Source organism: Theobroma umbraticum, unplaced genomic scaffold (genome assembly GCF_002168275.2).
Source record: "Theobroma umbraticum cultivar Fairchild unplaced genomic scaffold, ASM216827v3 scaffold_30.0, whole genome shotgun sequence".
In the NCBI taxonomy this organism is placed as follows: Eukaryota; Viridiplantae; Streptophyta; class Magnoliopsida; order Malvales; family Malvaceae; genus Theobroma; species Theobroma umbraticum.
In genome coordinates, this window is record NW_018397254.1 from 6,031,687 (window position 1) to 6,052,962 (window position 21,276).

General features: G+C 38.4%; 4 protein-coding genes across 6 annotated transcripts in view; 3 read left to right on the plus strand and 1 right to left on the minus strand.

Annotated features, from left to right (window-relative positions):
* Positions 1–2,998: 2,998 nt before the first annotated feature.
* Positions 2,999–15,787, plus strand: GLT1 (NADH-dependent glutamate synthase 1). 3 transcript variants are annotated; one of them, XM_021426874.2, is made up of 22 exons: positions 2,999–3,861; positions 3,974–4,093; positions 4,369–4,482; positions 4,881–5,033; positions 5,241–5,341; positions 5,439–5,535; positions 6,019–6,128; positions 6,792–6,895; positions 7,072–7,251; positions 7,335–7,678; positions 7,789–7,859; positions 7,951–8,420; positions 8,587–9,456; positions 9,836–9,990; positions 10,272–10,433; positions 10,604–12,205; positions 12,567–12,782; positions 12,882–13,150; positions 13,380–13,685; positions 13,894–14,161; positions 14,531–14,788; positions 15,072–15,787. In XM_021426874.2, the coding sequence occupies exons 1-22, from the start codon at positions 3,466–3,468 to the stop codon at positions 15,354–15,356; spliced, it is 6,651 nt and encodes a 2,216-aa protein (XP_021282549.1). In that variant the 5' UTR covers positions 2,999–3,465; the 3' UTR covers positions 15,357–15,787. The 3 variants fall into 3 exon arrangements, with proteins under 3 accessions (XP_021282549.1, XP_021282556.1, XP_021282565.1); XM_021426881.2 differs by lacking the exons at positions 2,999–3,861; positions 3,974–4,093; positions 4,369–4,482; ... (1 more) ...; positions 5,241–5,341; positions 5,439–5,535 and adding an exon at positions 5,594–5,727; XM_021426890.2 differs by lacking the exons at positions 2,999–3,861; positions 3,974–4,093; positions 4,369–4,482; ... (1 more) ...; positions 5,241–5,341; positions 5,439–5,535 and adding an exon at positions 5,609–5,735.
* Positions 15,788–15,981: 194 nt separating this feature from the next.
* On the minus strand, positions 15,982–18,558 carry LOC110415296 (uncharacterized). Its single transcript, XM_021426902.2, has 3 exons — positions 18,391–18,558; positions 16,328–16,500; positions 15,982–16,244 (listed from the first exon to the last, which is right to left on the minus strand). Exons 1-3 carry the CDS (start codon positions 18,464–18,466, stop codon positions 16,227–16,229), a joined length of 267 nt encoding a protein of 88 aa, XP_021282577.1. The 5' UTR covers positions 18,467–18,558; the 3' UTR covers positions 15,982–16,226.
* A 781-nt stretch (positions 18,559–19,339) lies between these two features.
* On the plus strand, positions 19,340–19,906 carry LOC110409344 (succinate dehydrogenase assembly factor). The gene has a single exon (XM_021418658.2). The coding sequence runs from the start codon at positions 19,455–19,457 to the stop codon at positions 19,809–19,811; it is 357 nt and encodes a 118-aa protein (XP_021274333.1). The 5' UTR covers positions 19,340–19,454; the 3' UTR covers positions 19,812–19,906.
* Positions 19,907–20,134: 228 nt separating this feature from the next.
* LOC110409334 (RING/U-box superfamily protein) overlaps positions 20,135–21,276 on the plus strand; it is a 3,298-nt gene continuing 2,156 nt past the window's right edge. The window contains exon 1 of the mRNA XM_021418648.2: positions 20,135–21,276. This exon is cut by the window's right edge and continues 222 nt beyond it. Coding sequence (XP_021274323.1) covers positions 20,802–21,276 — 475 coding nt within the window. The 5' untranslated portion in view covers positions 20,135–20,801.

Consider the following 21,276-nt stretch of genomic DNA (forward strand, 5'->3'; position numbering starts at 1 on the left):
GTATTAAAAAAAAACACTTTTGATTTAAAATAGGTTTTATTTAAGGATAACTGTCTTGATATTTGATTAAATCGTGATAACCCTCACCAAATCAAATGCATCAAATCACATCTCATATATAATTGTCTAGAAAGGTGACGAAAAAGTAGCAAAAAATATGAAAAATCAAATTCATTGATTGGCTGTTCCCTCGAATGCAATACTCGTAGTAATGAATTGACAGGAAAGGACCTCTCCATTATTGGAGGGAACATGTAAGAAACCCTTTAAAGATCCTTGATGGAATGTGGGGACATAAAGGTCCATTGATCCCATTCCTTGACTTTTAACGTTGCTCCACCTAACCAACCTCCATCACGCTGGAGGAGGAGGAGGAGGTTGGTGGCGACAATTCTCCCTCGTGTTTGCAGTGTTCACCGTGGACGCTAATCGCCACGTGTCAATCATTAGTGGCGACAGTGCATCGCAAACAAAACAAAAGCAGTGGGCTTACCGTCCTCCTCGTGAAGCGGAATTTCAGAGACATGAAATGAAACCTAACTTTAGTTCTGTTAACGAGTAGAGCTTAGGCTTTTTCTCTCCGTACTTCTCGGCACATTGATAGTAAGGAGTCCTTATATAATTTGTTTGCAAAAAGTGCCCTTACTTATTCTATGGTTTACTTCTGAGTCCCTGCTGAGTGTGGTCGACATAGGTGGGTTGGGTTTGATGGGACATGGTGGTAGGTAAACAACATGCGGGTTAAAATGTTGCAAGAATGGTTAAAATTTAAATCCTTTAACAAGTATAAAGTTTGGTACCTTCCTAGAAGCTTACAATAAAAAGAAAGCTCAATTTATATGGTTGTTAGTTGTCAATTGGACTTTTGACTTTATATTATATCCCATATCATTAACCAAAAAATATATTTAATTATCATAAGAGAAAAAAAAATAGATACAAGAGGAGCGTGGTAAAAAATAAAAAAAGCTTGTAATTTATACCACCGACTCACATTTACAAGGGAGAGATAAACATATTCAAGCATTTAGCTAGATATAAATAATGTATTTCGAAATGTTTAGTAAAAAATAAAATTTCATTGGGTGTTTTAAGTCTTAATTCTTAAACATTTCTCGCAATGTCAATGACTATCAATTTTCCAGTCGATCAATTAGTTCAGTGGCCACGAAGTCCAAATCATGCATAAATTTGCAATTATTATTTTAATTTAAATTTTTTATGACAATAATTTTGTGATCTAATTTAAACTTTTAACATTTTTTGTAAAGCATGAAATTATCTAGAAACTTTCCAATAAAGCATCGTATTGATCGTCGCCGGGTGTCCACTTCCTTCTCAAGGGAGACTTCTTCTATGTACCAAGTTCAAATTCAAATACAGGGACAACGAAATGCACTTATGTTAGGAAAAGACAACTAGTAAGTTCAAATGATGTTGTTGGGTTTATGTTTAAGGGAAACAAGTGGCGCAGTTATTCTTCAGTATTTATCTCAGGTGGAAATTCAATTAAGGTCATAGAATTTGTAGCCATGTCCCTCCCAATTGGCTGAGGGCGTCAGCATAAAAAAACACTTAGAAATTGAGACGCTGAGATGAGATGAGGGGATTTAGTTGACAACCACTTTGAAATTGATAAAAATCAATTAAAATTATGGCAATGACTTCAAAATAACGGAAAAATATGTTTTAATTCGGTAAGTTGAATAATGAATGCGTAATGTAGCAATTTAACTGTTGGCCGCATATAAACTGTTGGCAGCCCAATCACGTATACCATTGGCCGCATCTGTGGATTATCAGTTGCTCTTTTCGTCATTCCTCGCGTCACATTACGTGGCGTAGTGCTTGCCTTGGGAAGTGTTTTTTTGTGTGGACAAAACTACCCTTATAAAAGAGGTTTTTTAGTTTAAATAATTATGGAGATAATTAGAGCTGATAATGATGATTGTAGTAGATTTAAAGAGAAACAAATAGTAAACATCTTTTTCTTTGCATGTTAAAGAAATAAAGTCAAGACCTTCGATTTACGTCAGATTACGTGGCCTACTTAAGTTATTGTTGCTATTATGTTTTTAAATTTAATATAAAAAATTATTTTTGAGTTCGAAATAAGATAGTAGATATTTTAAAATTATATTTAAATTTGTGATAAATAGTAATTTTATTATTTGAATTTTATTTAATTAGATCAAATAATGTTAAAATACGTAATTACAAGATATTCATAGACATTTTTTAAAAAATCATTAATATATATTGATTTTTTTTTCTTCTTAAGTTATAAACTAAAATTGGATAATTATCCAAGAAATTTATTGTTTACTTTCAAGTACTTCGTACCTAGAAATGCTATGGTTGCTTTGGTTAGAGAAAATAATGAAAAACTTTGCTAAAAGGATGTAAATTTTTTCAAAAGATAAAAGGATAAATTTAAAGCTAATGAGAAAACGAAAAGAAGATATGAATGGATTTAAGTCGAAGACTTATTAGTCATTGGAAAGGGCGACCCCCAACAAATACTTGTAACCATATTCTCCACCCAATATTTTTAAAATTTTCTTATCCTATTTTTACTTGCATTTTAAAAGTAATCAGTAATTGACATTCCCAATTAAAGAGGAGTGAAACAAACCGCCTTTTAATATTTAAACCTTCTTTTTTTTTTTTTACTGTGAGACAACTTGTGGAGGCTCGGAGCCGAACCTAACCGCCTCTTCCAAATGCCCCTCAACAAGAAGAGCAGCCACGCCCAGGGTGTCTATACCCTCGTCTACGGACCCACCATGAGCGGCTGTCGCGTGCCGCATACGGTGTAACCTACACGTGGCTGTTTGATGAAGCCCTGAGCTGTCACGTCTCTACAACAATGGTGAGAGTATAGCTGGGTAAATTTAGAGCTTCCTACTCGTGGTCCCCACACTCCTCTCACTCAATAAAAAAAATTCTTTTTTTTTTCCGAATTTTTTCTATATAAATCCAGTCTCATCTCTTGAGAGAACTACTTAAAGGGCAGGCTCCCAAGTCGGTTCTGCTCAAAATATTTTTCCTAGTTCTCTGATTTGGTCTCTCGCTTTTTTTATGTTATGTTTGTTGCGATTTTAATAGTCGAGTCATATAATTTCGTTTTCTAATTTCATCGAGAGGTTCGAAGTTCGAAGTTCGATCTTGAATAATCTGCACGTGACAGATTTTTCATAATTGTATAAAAAACGGATTTCGTTTCCTTAAACTGGATTTGAAATTCTAATCTGAAAAATCTCAACACCTTTTTTTCTCAAGAAGCCATTAAAAAAATCTTTCAAAATTTCATTTGAAATCCGTAGTCTCTTTCCAAATCTCTACAGATCCGCTTAACGGATCTAAATCTGGAAAAGAGATAAACTTTCAGTCCGAAATATTAATTTTATCGAAAACTAACAATTAAGGAATCACCATTCAAAGAAAATCGGATTTCTCTGAATAATGTCATCGGCGTCGGCCTCTAACTCTCTTCTTCAGCTTCGAAATAGCTCTTGCTCACTCCCTTCACTAAACAAATCCTCCATCACTCCTCAGCTGAATGTCACCCCCTCGAGCCGCCGTAAAACTAGAACCGCTCGATGTTCCGTTACGAAAAAGTGCTCGGCTGCTTTGGAGAAGAAATTCTTAGGGACTCGATTGCGGTGGTCTGGATCGGAGAGGTTACACTTATGGCAGTCGGACGGGCCGGGTCAGGCCCCGAAACTCCGGGTCGTGGTGCGGTCCTCATTATCGGGGGTGCCTGAGAAGCCACTGGGTCTCTATGATCCGTCTTTTGACAAGGACTCGTGTGGGGTCGGGTTTGTCGCTGAGCTATCCGGTGGTAGCAGCCGTAAAACTGTATGTTTTCAGGAGACGTGTATATTTTAATGTATTTTTCTTTTATGTACGTTTATGTGTTCGTATTTGGTGATGTTTAAGTTTTGTTTTGATTTTGGATGGAATTTGTTAGATAACGGATGCTTTGGAGATGTTGATACGGATGTCTCATAGAGGGGCTTGTGGGTGTGAGACAAACACTGGTGATGGTGCTGGGGTTCTTGTGGCGCTTCCGCATGATTTCTATGAGGAGGTTTGTTTGTTTGTTTTATTGTTTTGCTATCTACTTTTGGCTTTTTTGTTTCTTTAAAGTATTTTCTTTCCTAAAAATTATGTTTGGAATTTAATTCTGTGGAATAGGAGAATGGAATTTTTATCCTTTCTTTTTACCACTTTTGATGTGAGTGTGTGAAAGGAATAATAAATGGAACGTGTCTCTTAAAGCCCATATTTATTTGTTTTTATTAATCAGAGTAATTAGTAGAACAAATGCTGGGTTTTTTGAGCATTTTTTGTTTTCTGCGACAGGTTGCAAGGGATGTTGGGTTTGAGTTGCCACCACGGGGGGAATACGCGGTGGGCATGTTCTTTTTGCCCACATCTGAGAGCCGAAGGGAAGAAAGCAAAAATGTATTCACTAAGGTAACGTATACCCTGAAAGAGCTGTTCTTTGATTTATTATTAATTAATCTTCACATCATGCTAGCAAGTGTTTTGTTTGATTACCAGTCCTTTTTTGTGTGTATAGTAAGTAATAATAAGTAAATTTTTGTTTTATATTTACTTTTTCTAGAGACTTTCTTGCCACTTGTCATTCCTTTCTCTAATGTAATTTTAAAATGCTTGAGTCCAACAGAGGATCCTTTTCCGGTATCTTGAAAGCGAATTTCAAGGATTTATCATATTTTCGTCTGTAATTGGAATGGCAACCATAGTGGATGCCAGCTTGCAGCAATTCATGTTTATACAGCATTTCTTAACCAAAATTTGCTTCATGTTTATACAGCATTTCTTGACCCAAATTTGATTGGTTTTTTCAGGTTGCTGAGTCCCTTGGTCATAGAGTCCTTGGGTGGCGTCCTGTACCAACAGATAACTCAGGATTGGGCAATGCTGCTTTGCAGACAGAGCCAGTTATTGAGCAAGTGTTTCTTACACCTACACCTAGATCAAAGGCTGACCTTGAACAACAGGTAGGTTTTTCATTTTGTGTGTTAACATTTTACAAGTGCACATTATCATCAATTTGCTGGAAAAAATAAAGCAAGATCATTTCTGGATTAGCGTATAAAAATCAGATTATGGAGTTTTTCCAGGGTAATTATGTACTAAGAGTAAAGTGCTCGACAAGTTGTTTCTATTTGTTCGACTAGATGACTAACACAGTAACTGTTTTCCAGATGTACATACTAAGGAGGGTTTCAATGGTTGCTATCCGAGCTGCATTAAACCTCCAACATGGTGGTGTTAGGGACTTTTATATATGTTCTCTTTCGTCGAGGTTTGTTCTTTAGAAAGCTGGGTTTTGTTAAAGCAAGAAATTTTGTCCAATGGTTTTGCATGTGAAGATCATTCACACCTTTATCTGGTCTGTACAGGACTGTTGTTTATAAGGGGCAGTTAAAGCCTGATCAACTGCAAAACTACTATTATGCAGATCTTGGCAATGAAAGGTTTACGAGCTACATGGCCCTGGTAAATATTTTATCCATTCACTTTCTTTCGTTCTCCACTAACTCAATACTTCAAACAGCATGGAACCACCGGTAACTGAAGGGATGCAAGGTTGAGGGATGACTTCTGAGGGATTGAAGTTTGAATGATCTCTTAAGTTCTTCCACTCCCTTGATAACTATTTGAATTTGGATGCTGGATTGGATGCTTTGGGTGAGTTGGTAAGAAACCTCATTGTCAAGTAAATCATGTTTGCAGAAAATTGCTGCAATGCTCTCTATGATCGGTTGTTTGAGGATGAAACTTCCATTTACTGGAGGAAAGGAAATTTGTGTCTGGGCAAGGTAGCTTAGGGTTGTGATATTTATGTCTTAGGCACTGCAGTATAAAGTTGTTGAAATGCCCTGAACAGAGATTTGTGTGCACATTTTCAAACCAGATCCTAGATTCCTAGCAGAGTAGATGAAGTTGTGAATAACAATTCTGATCCTTTTGTTGATGCAGATACACTCTCGATTTTCAACAAATACATTTCCTAGTTGGGATCGTGCCCAACCAATGCGTGTCTTGGGCCATAACGGGGAGATTAATACACTCAGAGGCAATGTAAACTGGTATGTAGTAGGGAAACTCACAAGTTTTGGATTAATCAGTGTATGTGTAGATTTTTACTGTATTTTTGCTTTTTGTTGCTGGAATGGTTGAGAAGATGTTATAGAGTACTGATAGTAAACTTAGAGAAGATCCTCCTCTTCACGATAACTGAAGCTACTTAATAATCCCATTGCTAGCTAAGTTCTGTACTTGTCAAAGTTTTACATTCCACTATTTGATTTGTTGTTGGTCACATGCCATATCTTGTTCCTCTTAATGGTAACAATTGATAAACAAAACTAATAATGTATGTGTCTGATTTGAGTTTTGATTGCCTGTGCTTAAAAGCTGTTGTTTAACAGGTGTATGATGTTATATGATTCCAGGATGTGACAATTTGTTGTTCATTCCAGAAATTTTTGGTTGCTGTGTTAGTGTTGAGAAGTGGTGTCTACTTGTGAAAGAAAATAGATTTTCTCCATGTTTCATGACTTGTGTGTAAATGCATCTTAGTTTTGCTAATTTTCTGCTGGTAATTAATTTCTTTTGTGCATAGATTAGCTGAAAGAAAAATAGGAAAATGGTTTTACTGGCTGGTTTGATGAAATAGTATATAATATGTTCCTTTCTGTTTTTATCTTAATACTTTAAGGGTGTTGGCTGAATTTCTTGAATTTTATCAGGATGAAGGCACGTGAGGGACTGTTAAAGTGCAAGGAGCTTGGGCTATCAAAGAATGAGATGAAAAAGCTTCTGCCCATTGTGGACGCCAGTTCATCTGATTCAGGTAAAAACTTGTGCATCTCTTCTTGTTTAGTCAGATGCCTATGTGCTCATAAATGTATGCTTTCATCATACTTGCATTTTCCCCCTTTTCCTAGTTCAAAATTTTGGTTGCGATCATTGTCCGTTTGACTGACATTTATTTGATTATCTGCTTTCATCCTTTTCTTTGGCTTGTAGGGGCTTTTGATGGTGTTCTTGAGCTTCTGGTTCGAGCTGGTAGAAGTCTTCCAGAAGCAGTTATGATGATGATTCCAGAAGCCTGGCAAAATGACAAAAATATGGATCCTCATCGGAAGGCCCTGTATGAGTATTTCTCAGCTCTAATGGAGCCATGGGATGGACCTGCCTTGATATCATGTAATTACGCTCTGTCCATAGCTTGGCAAAATGATTTAACATGATGTTTAGCTGCCTTCAACTGATGAAAAACTTATATGCAGTTACTGATGGTCGCTACCTTGGAGCTACATTGGATCGTAATGGACTCCGTCCCGGTCGGTTTTATGTAACACATAGTGGACGAGTCATCATGGCCAGTGAGGTTGGTGTTGTGGATATTCCACCTGAAGATGTGCTTAGAAAGGGAAGACTAAACCCTGGGATGATGCTTCTGGTAGATTTTGAGAAGCATATTGTTGTCGATGATGATGCATTGAAGCAACAATACTCACTTGCTAGGCCTTATGGTGAATGGCTTCAGAGCCAAAAAATTGCACTCAACAACATAGTTGATTCAGTTCAAGAATCAGAGAGGGTCACTCCAGCAATAGCTGGAGCTATTCCTGTAAGTGTTTCAATTTTTTTTTTATTATTACTGTTTTCTGCTGCTGCTTTATGAAGTGAGGGTTTTTTTGGTGAACAAGTCTCATTGATGCTTTAATCTGTGACTTAAAGGCTTCCAATGATGATGACAATATGGAGCACATGGGAATTCATGGTTTATTGGCTCCGTTGAAAGCTTTTGGGTATGTAACTCTCTGTTATGATGTACTACTAACTCAATCCCAATGCCTTTATGGGAAACTCTGTAATACACGACTTCTGGTCTCCTTGCAGCTACACTGTTGAGGCTTTGGAGATGCTGCTTCTTCCCATGGCTAAAGATGGAACGGAGGCCCTGGGTTCAATGGGAAATGATACTCCTCTGGCTGTTATGTCCAATCGAGAGAAGCTTACTTTTGAATATTTCAAGCAAATGTTTGCTCAAGTCACTAATCCCCCTATTGACCCCATTCGAGAGAAAATAGTGACATCAATGGAATGCATGATTGGTCCAGAAGGGGATCTAACGGAAACAACTGAAGAGCAATGTCATCGTCTTTCACTGAAGGGACCTCTTTTATCAATTGAAGAGACAGAAGCAATTAAGAAGATGAACTACAGAGGTTGGCGTAGTAAGGTTCTTGACATAACTTATTCAAAGGACCGTGGGAGGAAGGGATTGGAGGAAACCTTGGACAGGATTTGTGCTGAAGCACGAGATGCAATTAAGGAAGGCTATACGTTATTGGTGCTTTCTGACAGAGGTACTACATTGTTCCCAACACTTAGTAAATAAAGCTGGAGTTTTGTCGTGATCTTTGATTGAAAGTTATGTGGCATGATACTGCACTTGTCCTCTCCTCTGTCCCATTCTTTATTTTTCATGAATCATGCTTTAAGTTACTAATTTCCCTTCCTTAAAATGTGTAGCCTTCTCATCAAAGCGTGTTGCTGTAAGCTCCCTCTTGGCAGTTGGTGCTGTTCATCACCATCTTGTTAAAAAACTTGAACGTACTCGAGTGGGATTGATAGTTGAATCTGCAGAGCCTCGTGAAGTGCACCATTTCTGCACACTGGTTGGATTTGGTGCGGATGCTATATGCCCATACTTGGCCATAGAGGTCATTTGGAGATTACAGGTAGATGGCAAGATCCCTCCAAAATCTAGTGGTGAGTTTTACTCAAAGCATGAGCTGGTTAAGAAGTATTTCAAGGCAAGCAACTATGGAATGATGAAGGTTCTTGCCAAAATGGGAATATCTACTTTGGCCTCGTACAAGGGTGCTCAGATCTTTGAAGCTCTGGGTCTTTCATCAGAAGTGATTGAGAAGTGCTTTGCAGGAACTCCAAGCAGAGTTGAAGGGGCAACATTTGAGATGCTAGCTCGTGATGCACTTCATTTGCATGAGTTAGCATTCCCTTCTCGGGCTCTTGCTCCAGGAAGTGCAGAAGCTGTAGCACTGCCCAATCCTGGAGATTATCACTGGAGGAAAGGTGGTGAAGTACACCTGAATGATCCTCTTGCTATAGCACAGCTGCAAGAAGCTGCCAGGAGTAATAGTGTTGCTGCATATAAGGAATATGCCAAACGTATTCATGAATTGAACAAATCCTGTAATCTGCGCGGGATGTTGAAGTTCAAAGAGGCAGAGGTGAAAATCCCATTGGATGAGGTGGAACCTGCCAGCGAAATTGTGAAACGGTTCTGTACTGGGGCCATGAGTTATGGATCTATATCATTGGAGGCACATACTACGCTGGCTATGGCTATGAATAGAATAGGGGGGAAATCAAATACAGGTACGTTCTTACAGAAGTATTTAATAAGAAATGTGCTCATTTTAAATTCCCACGGCCAACTTTGTTCCTGAAAATGGTTTTGATCTTATGGTGGGAAATTTTGAAGTTAAAGTCCTGGACTTTTTTGAAATATTCTTCCTCGAAATGCATATAAATGTTCTTTATTTTTATCTTCTTTTTTCTTGTTGGTTATTTCATTTTGTTTTGTTTTGTTTTGTTTTTTTGGTGGAAGGTTTTGAGGGGATCGGGAGATCTTTAGCTGTAGTTTTTGAGGCATACTTGTCTGTAATCAGGCCTTTAATTGTTGCTTTTCTGTATGATGATATTTTATTGTTGGAAAACCAAAACTTAATGTTCTTTATTCAAATTTTGCTTAAAGGTGAGGGAGGTGAGCAACCATCTCGTATGGAACCTCTTCCCAATGGTTCAATGAATCCAAAAAGAAGTGCCATTAAGCAGGTTGCGAGTGGGAGATTTGGAGTTTCAAGTTATTACCTTACAAATGCTGATGAATTACAGATAAAAATGGCTCAGGTATATTTATTGTTTTTGATTTCTGTACTCTTGTTTTGTTGTTTCTGCCATCGCTTGTCTATTTGTATTTAGTGCCTGTATTCCAATTGGAATAGAGGTTCTTCTTGTTTATGGATTTATGTTCATGGCAGATGATGCTGTGTCCGCAAAGCACCTCTGAGTGACTTTGCACCTTTAACTGATACCTACATTTGACATTTGGTGAGGTTAAGTTATGAACTGAAGTAAATTATTCTTTGTAGATTGATTATTTTTTGACTAAAATTTTCTTTGTTACACAGGGTGCCAAGCCTGGTGAAGGAGGTGAACTTCCTGGTCATAAGGTAATAGGAGATATTGCAGTCACCAGAAACTCTACAGCTGGTGTGGGACTTATCAGCCCACCTCCCCATCATGATATCTATTCAATTGAAGACCTTGCGCAACTAATTCATGATCTTAAGGTAGGAGCGTTTACTGCTCTTTTACTTGTTTCTACATGTATCATGAATATATATATTCTTTTTTGTAGCCTATTTTTTAACTCATTTCCTTACCAGAGCTGGTTATGAGCTTCTAAGATGTAATATTCTATGATTTTAGTCTCTCTGACACTCAGTTTTTGTTTTTCTAGAATTCCAATCCATCGGCTCGAATCAGTGTGAAGCTAGTATCTGAAGCTGGAGTGGGAGTAATTGCTAGTGGAGTTGTCAAGGGGCATGCTGACCATGTCTTGATATCAGGTCATGATGGTGGTACTGGGGCCTCACGATGGACAGGCATAAAAAATGCTGGGCTCCCATGGGAACTTGGTTTAGCTGAGACCCACCAAACTCTGGTTGCCAATGATCTTCGTGGCCGCACTGTTCTCCAGACTGATGGCCAACTTAAAACAGGAAGAGATGTGGCCATTGCTGCACTTCTTGGTGCTGAAGAGTTTGGCTTTAGCACTGCCCCTCTCATAACTCTGGGTTGCATCATGATGCGAAAATGCCACAAGAACACCTGCCCTGTTGGCATTGCTACTCAAGATCCTGTGCTTCGAGAAAAATTTGCTGGAGAACCTGAACATGTCATTAACTTTTTCTTTATGCTTGCTGAGGAAGTGAGAGAGATAATGTCTCAGCTTGGTTTCCGAACACTTAATGAGATGGTTGGCCGTTCTGATATGCTTGAAGTTGATAAGGAAGTCCTAAGTAATAATGAGAAGCTTCAGAATATTGATCTCTCCTTATTACTCAGACCTGCTGCTGACATTCGCCCTGAAGCTGCTCAACATTGTATTCAAAAACAGGATCATGGCTTGGATATGGCTTTGGACCAAAAGCTCATTAAACTATCTAAAGCTGCTCTAGAGAAAGGTCTTCCTGCATACATTGAAACACCTATATGCAATGTGAACCGTGCAGTTGGAACAATGCTTAGCCATGAAGTAACTAAGCGCTATCACTTGGCAGGGCTTCCTGCTGGTACCATCCATATCAAACTCTCAGGAAGTGCAGGACAGAGCCTGGGCTCTTTCCTGTGCCCTGGCATCATGCTGGAACTTGAAGGTGATAGCAATGACTACGTTGGTAAAGGATTATCAGGTGGCAAAATTGTTGTTTATCCTCCAAAAGGTAGCCGGTTTGATCCTAAAGAAAACATAGTAATTGGTAATGTGGCTCTCTATGGAGCTACTTGTGGGGAAGCATATTTCAATGGAATGGCAGCAGAAAGATTTTGTGTTCGTAATTCGGGTGCCAAAGCAGTTGTAGAAGGTGTTGGTGATCATGGTTGTGAGTACATGACAGGTGGGACTGTTGTTGTGCTTGGGAAAACTGGGAGGAACTTTGCCGCAGGCATGAGTGGTGGTATTGCATATGTGCTTGATGTGGATGGGAAATTTCAATCTCGATGCAATCCTGAGCTGGTAGACCTTGATAAAGTTGAAGAAGAGGAGGATATTATGACTCTTAAAATGATGATTCAGCAACATCAGCGTCATACAAACAGCCAGTTAGCGAGAGAAGTACTTGCTGACTTTGAGAATCTTCTGCCCAAATTCATAAAAGTCTTCCCCAGGGATTACAAGCGCGTTCTAGCAAAGGTGAAAGAAGAGGAAGCTTCTAAGGAGGCATTGGAACGTGCTGCAAAAGAATCTGAGGAGCGAGATGAAGCAGAGTTGGTGGAGAAAGATGCTTTCGAAGAGCTCAAGAAGTTAGCAGCTAATTTGATGAATAAGGAATCAAGTCAGGTATGTTGTATTTGTTATTACTATGTTTTCTTATATTACTTTTACAAAGTCTCTGCTTCCACCTAGCAATTTAGCTTCTCTTTCCTCCTTTTGTCAATTTAACTTTTATCTTTTTTCTTTTCTATTTGATTTTTTTCATTAAAATTTAGTGTTGGTGAGGTAAACCTGCCTTCTTCCTCTTTCTCTTTTTCTCTTTTGTGTTCAACTCGTCTCCAGAAATCTTCAATTTGTTAATTTTGTATTACACCTTTTGTGTATTGCTCCCCACTTCTTTCTGGTGTTTGGTTGCTATCTTCTTTATACTGCCTATTGGTTTCATGCACAATTTGTTTAGATCTAATTTGACTTTTGGATCTTATAGGAAGGAGAGGCCAAACCAGTCAAGAGGCCTTCTCGGGTTCCTGATGCTGTGAAACATCGTGGTTTTGTTGCTTATGAGCGTGAAGGCGTACAATACAGGAATCCTAATGTCCGGATGACTGACTGGAAGGAGGTCATGGAGGAATCAAAACCTGGCCCACTTTTAAAGACACAGTCTGCTCGTTGCATGGACTGTGGTACTCCTTTCTGCCATCAGGTATTGATTACTACTTTTACTCTTTTCTTTGTCATGTTGGAAATGAATTACACAAAACACAGCTTAAATTTAAGATCTCTTTTGTTTTCATAAATGCAGGAGAACTCTGGATGCCCTCTCGGAAACAAGATACCTGAATTCAATGAGCTAGTGTACCAAAATAGGTGGCGTGAAGCACTGGATCGTCTTCTAGAGACAAATAACTTTCCAGAGTTCACTGGCCGAGTGTGTCCTGCGCCATGTGAAGGGTCTTGTGTTCTGGGTATTATTGAGAATCCTGTGTCCATCAAAAGCATTGAATGTGCTATCATAGATAAGGCATTTGAGGAAGGGTGGATGGTGCCACGGCCTCCGCTCAAGAGAACAGGGTATGGCTTGTTATTCCCTCAGTATATCTAACTAGAGGCTATGTTACATTTCAAGTTGTTCATTTTAAACCACTTCATTAGTTTTTTGGTTGGGGGTTCAAGTGAAGTTTTAAAATCTTGTGGCAAAACTCAATTGAGATGCCTATGCTTCTTTGAACAAGATTGATGTATTCTAGAAGTTTATATGTTCACTAAAGAAGTATAATTTGATATATGTTTATGATTACAGGAAAAGTATTGCTATTATCGGAAGTGGACCAGCTGGTTTGGCTGCTGCTGATCAGCTAAATAGAATGGGTCACTCAGTGACTGTGTATGAGCGTGCCGATAGAATTGGAGGGCTTATGATGTATGGAGTCCCTAACATGAAGGCTGACAAGGTTGATGTAGTTCAACGGCGGGTTAACCTTATGGCTGAGGAAGGAGTTAAATTCGTGGTCAATGCAAATGTTGGAGTTGACCCTTCCTATTCCCTTGACCAGCTACGAGAGGAAAATGATGCCATTGTCTTGGCAGTGGGAGCCACAAAACCCAGGTAAATCTTGGATGGAAGAAAGCTGTTGATTATCAACCATATTTGGAGATGTATCAGTATTTTTGCTACCAATCTTTCTTTCTTGAGGGATTCTGACTCTTTAACAATCAGATGATGATGGCTTAGCCAGAAAGGATAATTTAATGATACTTAGATAATCAACTATATATTGGCTGAATAATTGAATGCATTTGTTTATTTGATGCAGGGACCTTCCTGTTCCAGGACGGAATTTATCTGGTGTTCATTTTGCAATGGAATTCCTTCATGCAAACACTAAAAGTTTGCTTGATAGTAATCTCCAAGATCGCAACTATATTTCTGCTAAGGGCAAGAAAGTAGTGGTCATTGGTGGTGGTGACACTGGTACAGATTGCATAGGGACATCTATCCGCCATGGGTGTAGTAGCATTGTAAATCTTGAGTTACTTCCTCAGCCACCACAAACTAGAGCTCCTGGCAATCCTTGGCCACAGGTTTCACAGTTGATCCTCCGTTTCCTGATGATTTTTTGCTGTGCTTTCTAATATGTTAAAGGAAAAAGAATATAGGTTCTTAATGGATTATTAATCATGATAGTAGCTGTCATTTTTTTAAATGTTCATTTCATTTTCGTTTCTCGTTTTCCTTCTGAACAACTAAAATGCATTAGACAGTAAAATCCTTTTTTTCTGGGTCTGCTTGATTTGTTATTGCTGCTAAGTGTGACCGATTCCCAAGTAATTTAAACTTATAAGATGGAAGTTGGGTTCGGGATATTAAATGGAAGAGCTGAGAGTTGAAATGGAATATTTAGTGCTTAGACATCTTATGTGACTGATTCCCCCGTTTTTCTGGAATTGTAGTGGCCTCGCATATTCCGTGTAGACTATGGACACCAAGAAGCTGCTGCCAAATTTGGGAAAGACCCAAGATCCTATGAGGTTTTGACTAAGAGATTTGTGGGAGATGAGAATGGAACTTTGAAAGGACTTGAGGTGGTACGAGTGCATTGGGAAAAGGATGCCAGTGGGAAGTTCCAGTTCAAAGAAGTTGAGGGCTCTGTGGAAATAATTGAGGCTGACTTAGTCCTGCTAGCCATGGGGTTCCTCGGGCCTGAGTCGGTGAGTATTGTAAACACTCCCTTTTTATAATCCTTTTGTGGCTATCAGGTTTTAATGCTTTCTGTACTGATACCTGAATGCTAGTTGGTGCCTTCGATTATTGGATTTAACTTAGGCAGCCCAAGTCCTTCTATGATTAACAATGTCATGTTACTTGATGCTATTATATTTATTATAAACCTGGTGCGGTTCTCTTAGTTTATTCGATATGTATACATTTATAGAAAAGCATTTGCATGGTTAGATCGTTGCTCATCCATTTTTTTGCTCTTTGATTTTAAAGACTGTGGCAGACAAGTTAGGTTTGGAGCAGGACAACCGATCAAACTTGAAGGCAGAGTATGGTCGCTTTGCAACCAATGTGAATGGAGTCTTTGCTGCTGGAGATTGTCGTCGTGGTCAGTCATTAGTTGTGTGGGCAATCTCAGAGGGAAGGCAAGCTGCTGCACAAGTTGACAAATACCTGACTAGGAAAGATGAAGACTTAAGTGTTGATGGCGATAGCCAGGAAGATCTTGTCAAGAGGCATCAAGACCTTGCCCAGAGGCAGCAAACGGTAATGACATAAGTGATATTGATTGTTACTATTTGTGACAATTTGCTGAATGAAGATCAATCTGGTTGAGAATAGAGAAAGAGTTTGCAAAGGGGGTTGTCACATGGATGACCACTGCAGGAAATAAGCATAATCTTTTGGATAACCACTAAGGGATGCTTAGTCCTCAGCGAAAGGACCTGGGAAGGCTTAGTTGTAGTAGGGTAAGGCACTCGCAGAAGGTTGAGCAAAAATCAATAAACGACTTCCATGGGACTGGTATAGGTTTGGGGATATTTTATCTTTCATATGTATCATCTTGTTTATAGGTTTTACCCGGCTTGTTTCAAGGTTTGCTCTCATGGTTGTCATAAAGGAATAATGTACAGTTTTGTTTCTTAATCGTTCATTGAGATTAAAAAAGGTGGGGATTTTTTTTATATTTATTGATTCTTGAGATTGGATATCCTTTTTACAGAAAAGAAAATTCAGTTAACACTCGCTGCAATTTGTCTTATTCCACTAAAAATTGAATTAAGGTAATTTCCTATTTTAAAAAAGAAGGGTAAAATGCATAAAACCTTTGTACCCTGATAGCAAAATGATTTGAGTGTCCTTCATCGTGCTGAAAAGGATCGATGGCTAGGCTTACGGTAAATTGCGACAAGACTAAACCCGACATTGCCTATTGACGAAACAGAAATTCCTTGTACATATTATTTGACTGAGAATGTACTCTCACCCATGACGGCTCATAAAGATGATCGGAGATCTCTCCATCCCAGTTCGCAAGTCTTTTAACACATTAGTAGTTACATTCTGAAAATCTGTTTCACGGCACAACAAAGGAAGATAATAGACCAGATTGATTGCGTTGCTTGATGAGGCTTGTCCTCTGAAAAGTCAGAAGCAGCCCCCCAACTGCAAGGTAATGGAAACACGTTAGAAGAAAAAGGAAAAGAAAGCCAGAAATATTTTCCATTTCCCCATTTATTTTGCCTTACCAGAATAGCCTCTATTTCCCTCTCAGAGACAGGTGTACGTTTTGGGAGAAGAGATGCTTTTCCTCCTACAGCAGTGTTGATGGGTGGTGCTGGAACATCTGACCTTGACCTTGTAATGAATCTATCGATGATGTTCCCATCTTTGGGTCTTGCTTGCGTTTCAGACACACAACCTGCATAACATAAACTTGGAAATGATTTTGCAACATAAATGGCAACTTGAATACAAAATGAGATCGGTTTGGAGAATAAACCAAGGACAAGGCTTTAAAATCCTGGTTCCCATCCTTTATAGCCGACCAAGGAACACAGAAACGCTCATGCAAATGTGGTCCGAAATCTGATTCTGCAGTTAGGAGTTGCACTCTTATTTATCCGACCTCTCCTCCATCACAGCACCTTTATTTTATCACACGACTTAACCAACTTGCAATATCATATCACTAAACTTAACGAAACAAGTCATCATAATTCGCCTCAAAATACGTAGAGTCAGTGGAACTTCAATATCTAATATAATAGAATTAGATGATGGAATGCAAATACAACAGGAGTTATTGGATTCTTTAGTCTCAAAATTGTTGGGTTTTAAATTGATTAGAATTTTAAATTTTATTTGATTAAAATTTTTGTTTGTGTATAATATTAAATAATTTTTGTAGTTTTAAATTTTTTGTTTCGCATTGAATCTTAATCTCATTCTATTATAAAAATGGTTTTCAAGATTTAAAAAAAATGCAGAGTGAGCCAAAAGCGAGGTAATACTTCGTAACTCTATTTTTTGTTTTCGGTGAAGCTAGACTTGTTTTTGTTCTAAATGGAGCTAGAGCGGGTGTGATTGAGTGTGTTCTTGTGAAGCTATTGAGAGAAGGCATACAAAGGGTCATAGATTGGTTTGGGAAACTATAGAGATGGATTTTATTATATGTTAATTTTTCAATAATAAAAGAACAGTTTCATTTCAGTTTATGGACATAAACAAAGAGATCGAATCAGGAAAATTTTTGTTTTTTTTTTCTTATTTCATAACAAATATTCTGCAAGTAGGTATGCCACAGCCAAATTTACTAGACTCCTTTGCTCACAGAAGTTATTATGTCTTTGGGTTGTGTTCATCATGCATTTCTTTGTATAGTCCAGCTATTTGTTGCTTTTAGCCTTTCGTTTTTTAGCAACTTACACAATCAGTTCAAACCAAATCCATCCCACTTTTCTCATCGTCTACTGCTTACCAAAATCTAGTTTTCATTAACAGACCATCAGCAGCCTTCCCTATTGCTATTTGCTGAAAATTTTCACTGTTGATATTGCTTTCGTGATGGGAGGGAGGGAGAGAGAGAGAGAGAGAGCAAGGGCATGCGTCATATTTTGTGCTTGATGGGAACGGTTTAGGGGTTCACAGGTTGGGATTCATCTCTGTAATAAAGTTCAACGAGGGTATTCATGAGAGCCTTTTCGTTGCACTGACTCTTGTGTGAATAGGGATACGGAGGCTTTTTGACTTTTTACAAATCCGGTTATGAGCTGGTTTGGGTGATTTAGCACTGTTATTCTCAACTGCGTCTAACAGGGCCAAATCTTTCTTGTAAGCTCTCAGAGGGGAACGATTGCTTCCCTCTGTTTTGTTAATAATACACATTGAATTTTCAAAAAATAATAAAAAAAAAAGGTCACCAGCAGTGTTCTTAGCAAATATCCATCTCAAATGCTCCTTTGATCAGGAAAAAGGATACTTCCAAAAAAAAAAAGAAAAAAAAAAGGAAAAATCGACATAATCTATAGTTCAGACTGGATTTCCCACCGACCAAAGCAACAAAGAACACGTCTAGTACTTTGATCGGAAGAAAACGCATGAATTAAACTGAAGATCATCAAATGAAATAAATTCTCAAACAATAACAGAGATTTAAGGGTAGATGAGGATAACCAACCTGCTGATTTTGGAACACAACGTAAAAATGAAACTCTATTTCAAAACTAGGAACACGAAAACCAGACGAGACGATGAACCCAAAGAGGCCAAAAACTTACAACGTAAATGATAAAAAAGAAAGAGGAGTGACCTGAGGCAGAGGGTTTCGGGTGTCTTTGAGGGAATTTAATGCGTGGAATTCTCTTCAGTGCCTGCTCTGCTCCCATCTTCCAGACTTCACTTTACCTTCTTCTCCGCTCTGCTCTGCTCTGCTTGTCCGACCCTTGGAAGTTGAGGTAATCATTGCTATCTGGTAACAAACCTTTTATTTTTATCTAATCGGATCAAGTCAAGAACCTATTTAGTAATAAATAAATTACCGCTTTCCAACTTTTACCGTACTCTTTGTTTAACTTAAGCACAAATTTTGGCGTTGTATCCCCGCGGTTATTTTTTTACCTCTCCTTTAAGACAAAACAGGAAAGGGTACGCAGAAACAACAGCTAGGATTGAAGTCCTCTGGGTAGGGACTGGATTCTGCTGCGAAGAACTCTCTGGAGGTTTCTTGCCCTTTCACATGACCGAGCATTATCACTCGAAATTAAGATTTTTATCCAAGTTTTCAGTCACCCTTACTCCATAATAAGGTCTAAAGCTTAGGTTTGGACACAGTCCCGTCGTGGAATCAATTTGTCCGTCATTCCTCGTGGAAAATATCTATCTGCACATAAACCATCTTTCATTGTCTTATTTAAGTTTGTCTAACCCTAACAATAATTACCCACAGTATTTTCATATGCATATATAAATATAAATATAAGTATATTCCATGATAATCCACTATTAATAAATAATGTTTTAGAATCCCTTTTATTTGCTTGCTCCACAAACCTTTGGCATCTTCCAATTCATAAACAAATTGTAAATACTTCCTTTCTTTAATGCTTTTTAGCTTTTATATGTATATTCTTTGGGTTGGGGTTTGGAATTTAATTGCACTTTGGGCCCAACTGCAGTACTATTTTGGGCCTTAAGCCCTTTTTTACAGTTTACACGTTGCAAATTTTTAGCATCAAAACGTGGCTGCAGTATCGAACACCAACACGACGCGTGCTTAAGGTTCCCCGCCCAGTCTTTTCTTTCATTTGAATCCGTATTTTCGTTCGACGAATCCAAGTTAGGGTTTTCTTTCCAGGTACCTAAAAAACAGCGACAATGGCAAGAGCCACCCTGAGCCGTCTATTCTCATCGATCTCCGAGCTCTCCATCCCCAAACCGTCTTTAAGTAGTGTCACATCAGAGCCAATGACTCTGTTCGGATCCACCTCGGCGAGTCGGTTCATGTGTTGCTCTGCTCAGCAACCTCAATTGAACCATCAAGAAAGAAGCAACGAGGAAAAGCGCGAAGCGGTGAAGGAGGATCCTGAAATTGAGAATAAGGAAAAAGAAGAAGATGATGATGAAGATGGGGATCATGTGAATAAACAGACGGGTGAGGTCGGGGGGCCCAGAGGCCCTGAGCCCACTCGCTACGGTGATTGGGAACGCAATGGTCGCTGCTACGACTTTTGATTCTTTCTTTTCCTTTTACTTTATATATATACATTAAGAATGTTAAAGAGAAGTGTTGTAATTGTGAGAATAAATTCAAACTTTTATCTGTGGAATTTCTGGGGTTACTTTTGCCTCTTATTATCTCAACTGGGTTCAGTTCTTTGGTTTTTTTTAACTACTTTAAAGTCAATTTTCAGATGTCCAATGTCATCATGTCATGCTTGATAAGCATTCACGCGTTATTGATCATTAATTTGATAACATTATTGTTAGATTTTTTCATATGAAGTCAAGATGATGAATTTCCTATCAGTGTCTTTAAGTGGTTTCATACTCTTTGATAGATTCTGGGCTTGGAAAGTAAACGAAGTCATTAAAAGCAGGGTGGCTATCACCCATTCGACCATTTGCTGAAAAATTCATAGTCAATTCCCATTAGCCATTGCCTCCTCCAACTTCTTTTTTCCAATGATCAGCCTAACATCCCAACTTCTCAAGTCTCAACTGTGTACCTCGTGCTTGTTCAATTGTTTTTATTTAGTGCAAATATGCTATTTGGCATCACGTTTTAATGTCTTATAGAGATTCTATTAGAATTTTGGGATTTTGGGTGGACTCTGCAATCATTGATCCTCATCTTCGTTTTTCATGTGTTAATAGAGATTTGTAGTATTAACTTTGATCTGTGCTCTTGTGTTAGACTTTGTATTAACTGTTTGTGTTATAAAATTATTTATATATATATTTGCTAGGCTAAAATTATATTATCATTGATTAAAATTGCCAGAATTTTTATTTTTTTGGTGGGCTCCAAATGTTATGATCTTGAACTGTCTTTTTCTTTTTATTTAAGGATTTAAGCTGCTTCAAACGAAGCAGTTGGGCAGGTTGACTTCCCCGATGGACATCAGACATCAGGTGGAGCCGAGTTTCATTTCGAGCTTTTGATATTCTACTCATATTATTAGTGTGGTAGTCTGGTAGCTTTTCATTCCAAGCGTGTTCAACATGGACATTCTCAAAATCTTCTCCCATCTCCTCTTCTTTATCTTCTTCTTCTTCTGCTCCTACTTGCACACTACAACAAGCACAGATACATGCATAGGAGCCATGTGTCGCAGCACCGAGCCAGTGATTCGATTCCCTTTCCGGATTGAAGGCCGGCAGTCTAAGTCTTGTGGCTATCCAGGTTTTGATTTATCTTGTGATAGCTCAAACCAGACGATACTCGAGCTGCCTTACTCTGGAAATTTCAGTGTCCAAGGGATAGACTATGCTGCACAAGAAATTTGGATCAATGATCCCAACTGCCTTCCTCAAAGAATTCTTTCGCTTAACCTTTCTGGTTCTCCATTTAATGGTGTTTATTATCAAAATTTTACGTTCTTCAATTGCTCGTTAGGCTATTTGAAGTATCGATTAAATCCAATTGCTTGCCTTAGTGGTGGTAACTACACGGTTTTCGCTAGTTCGTCAACAACAG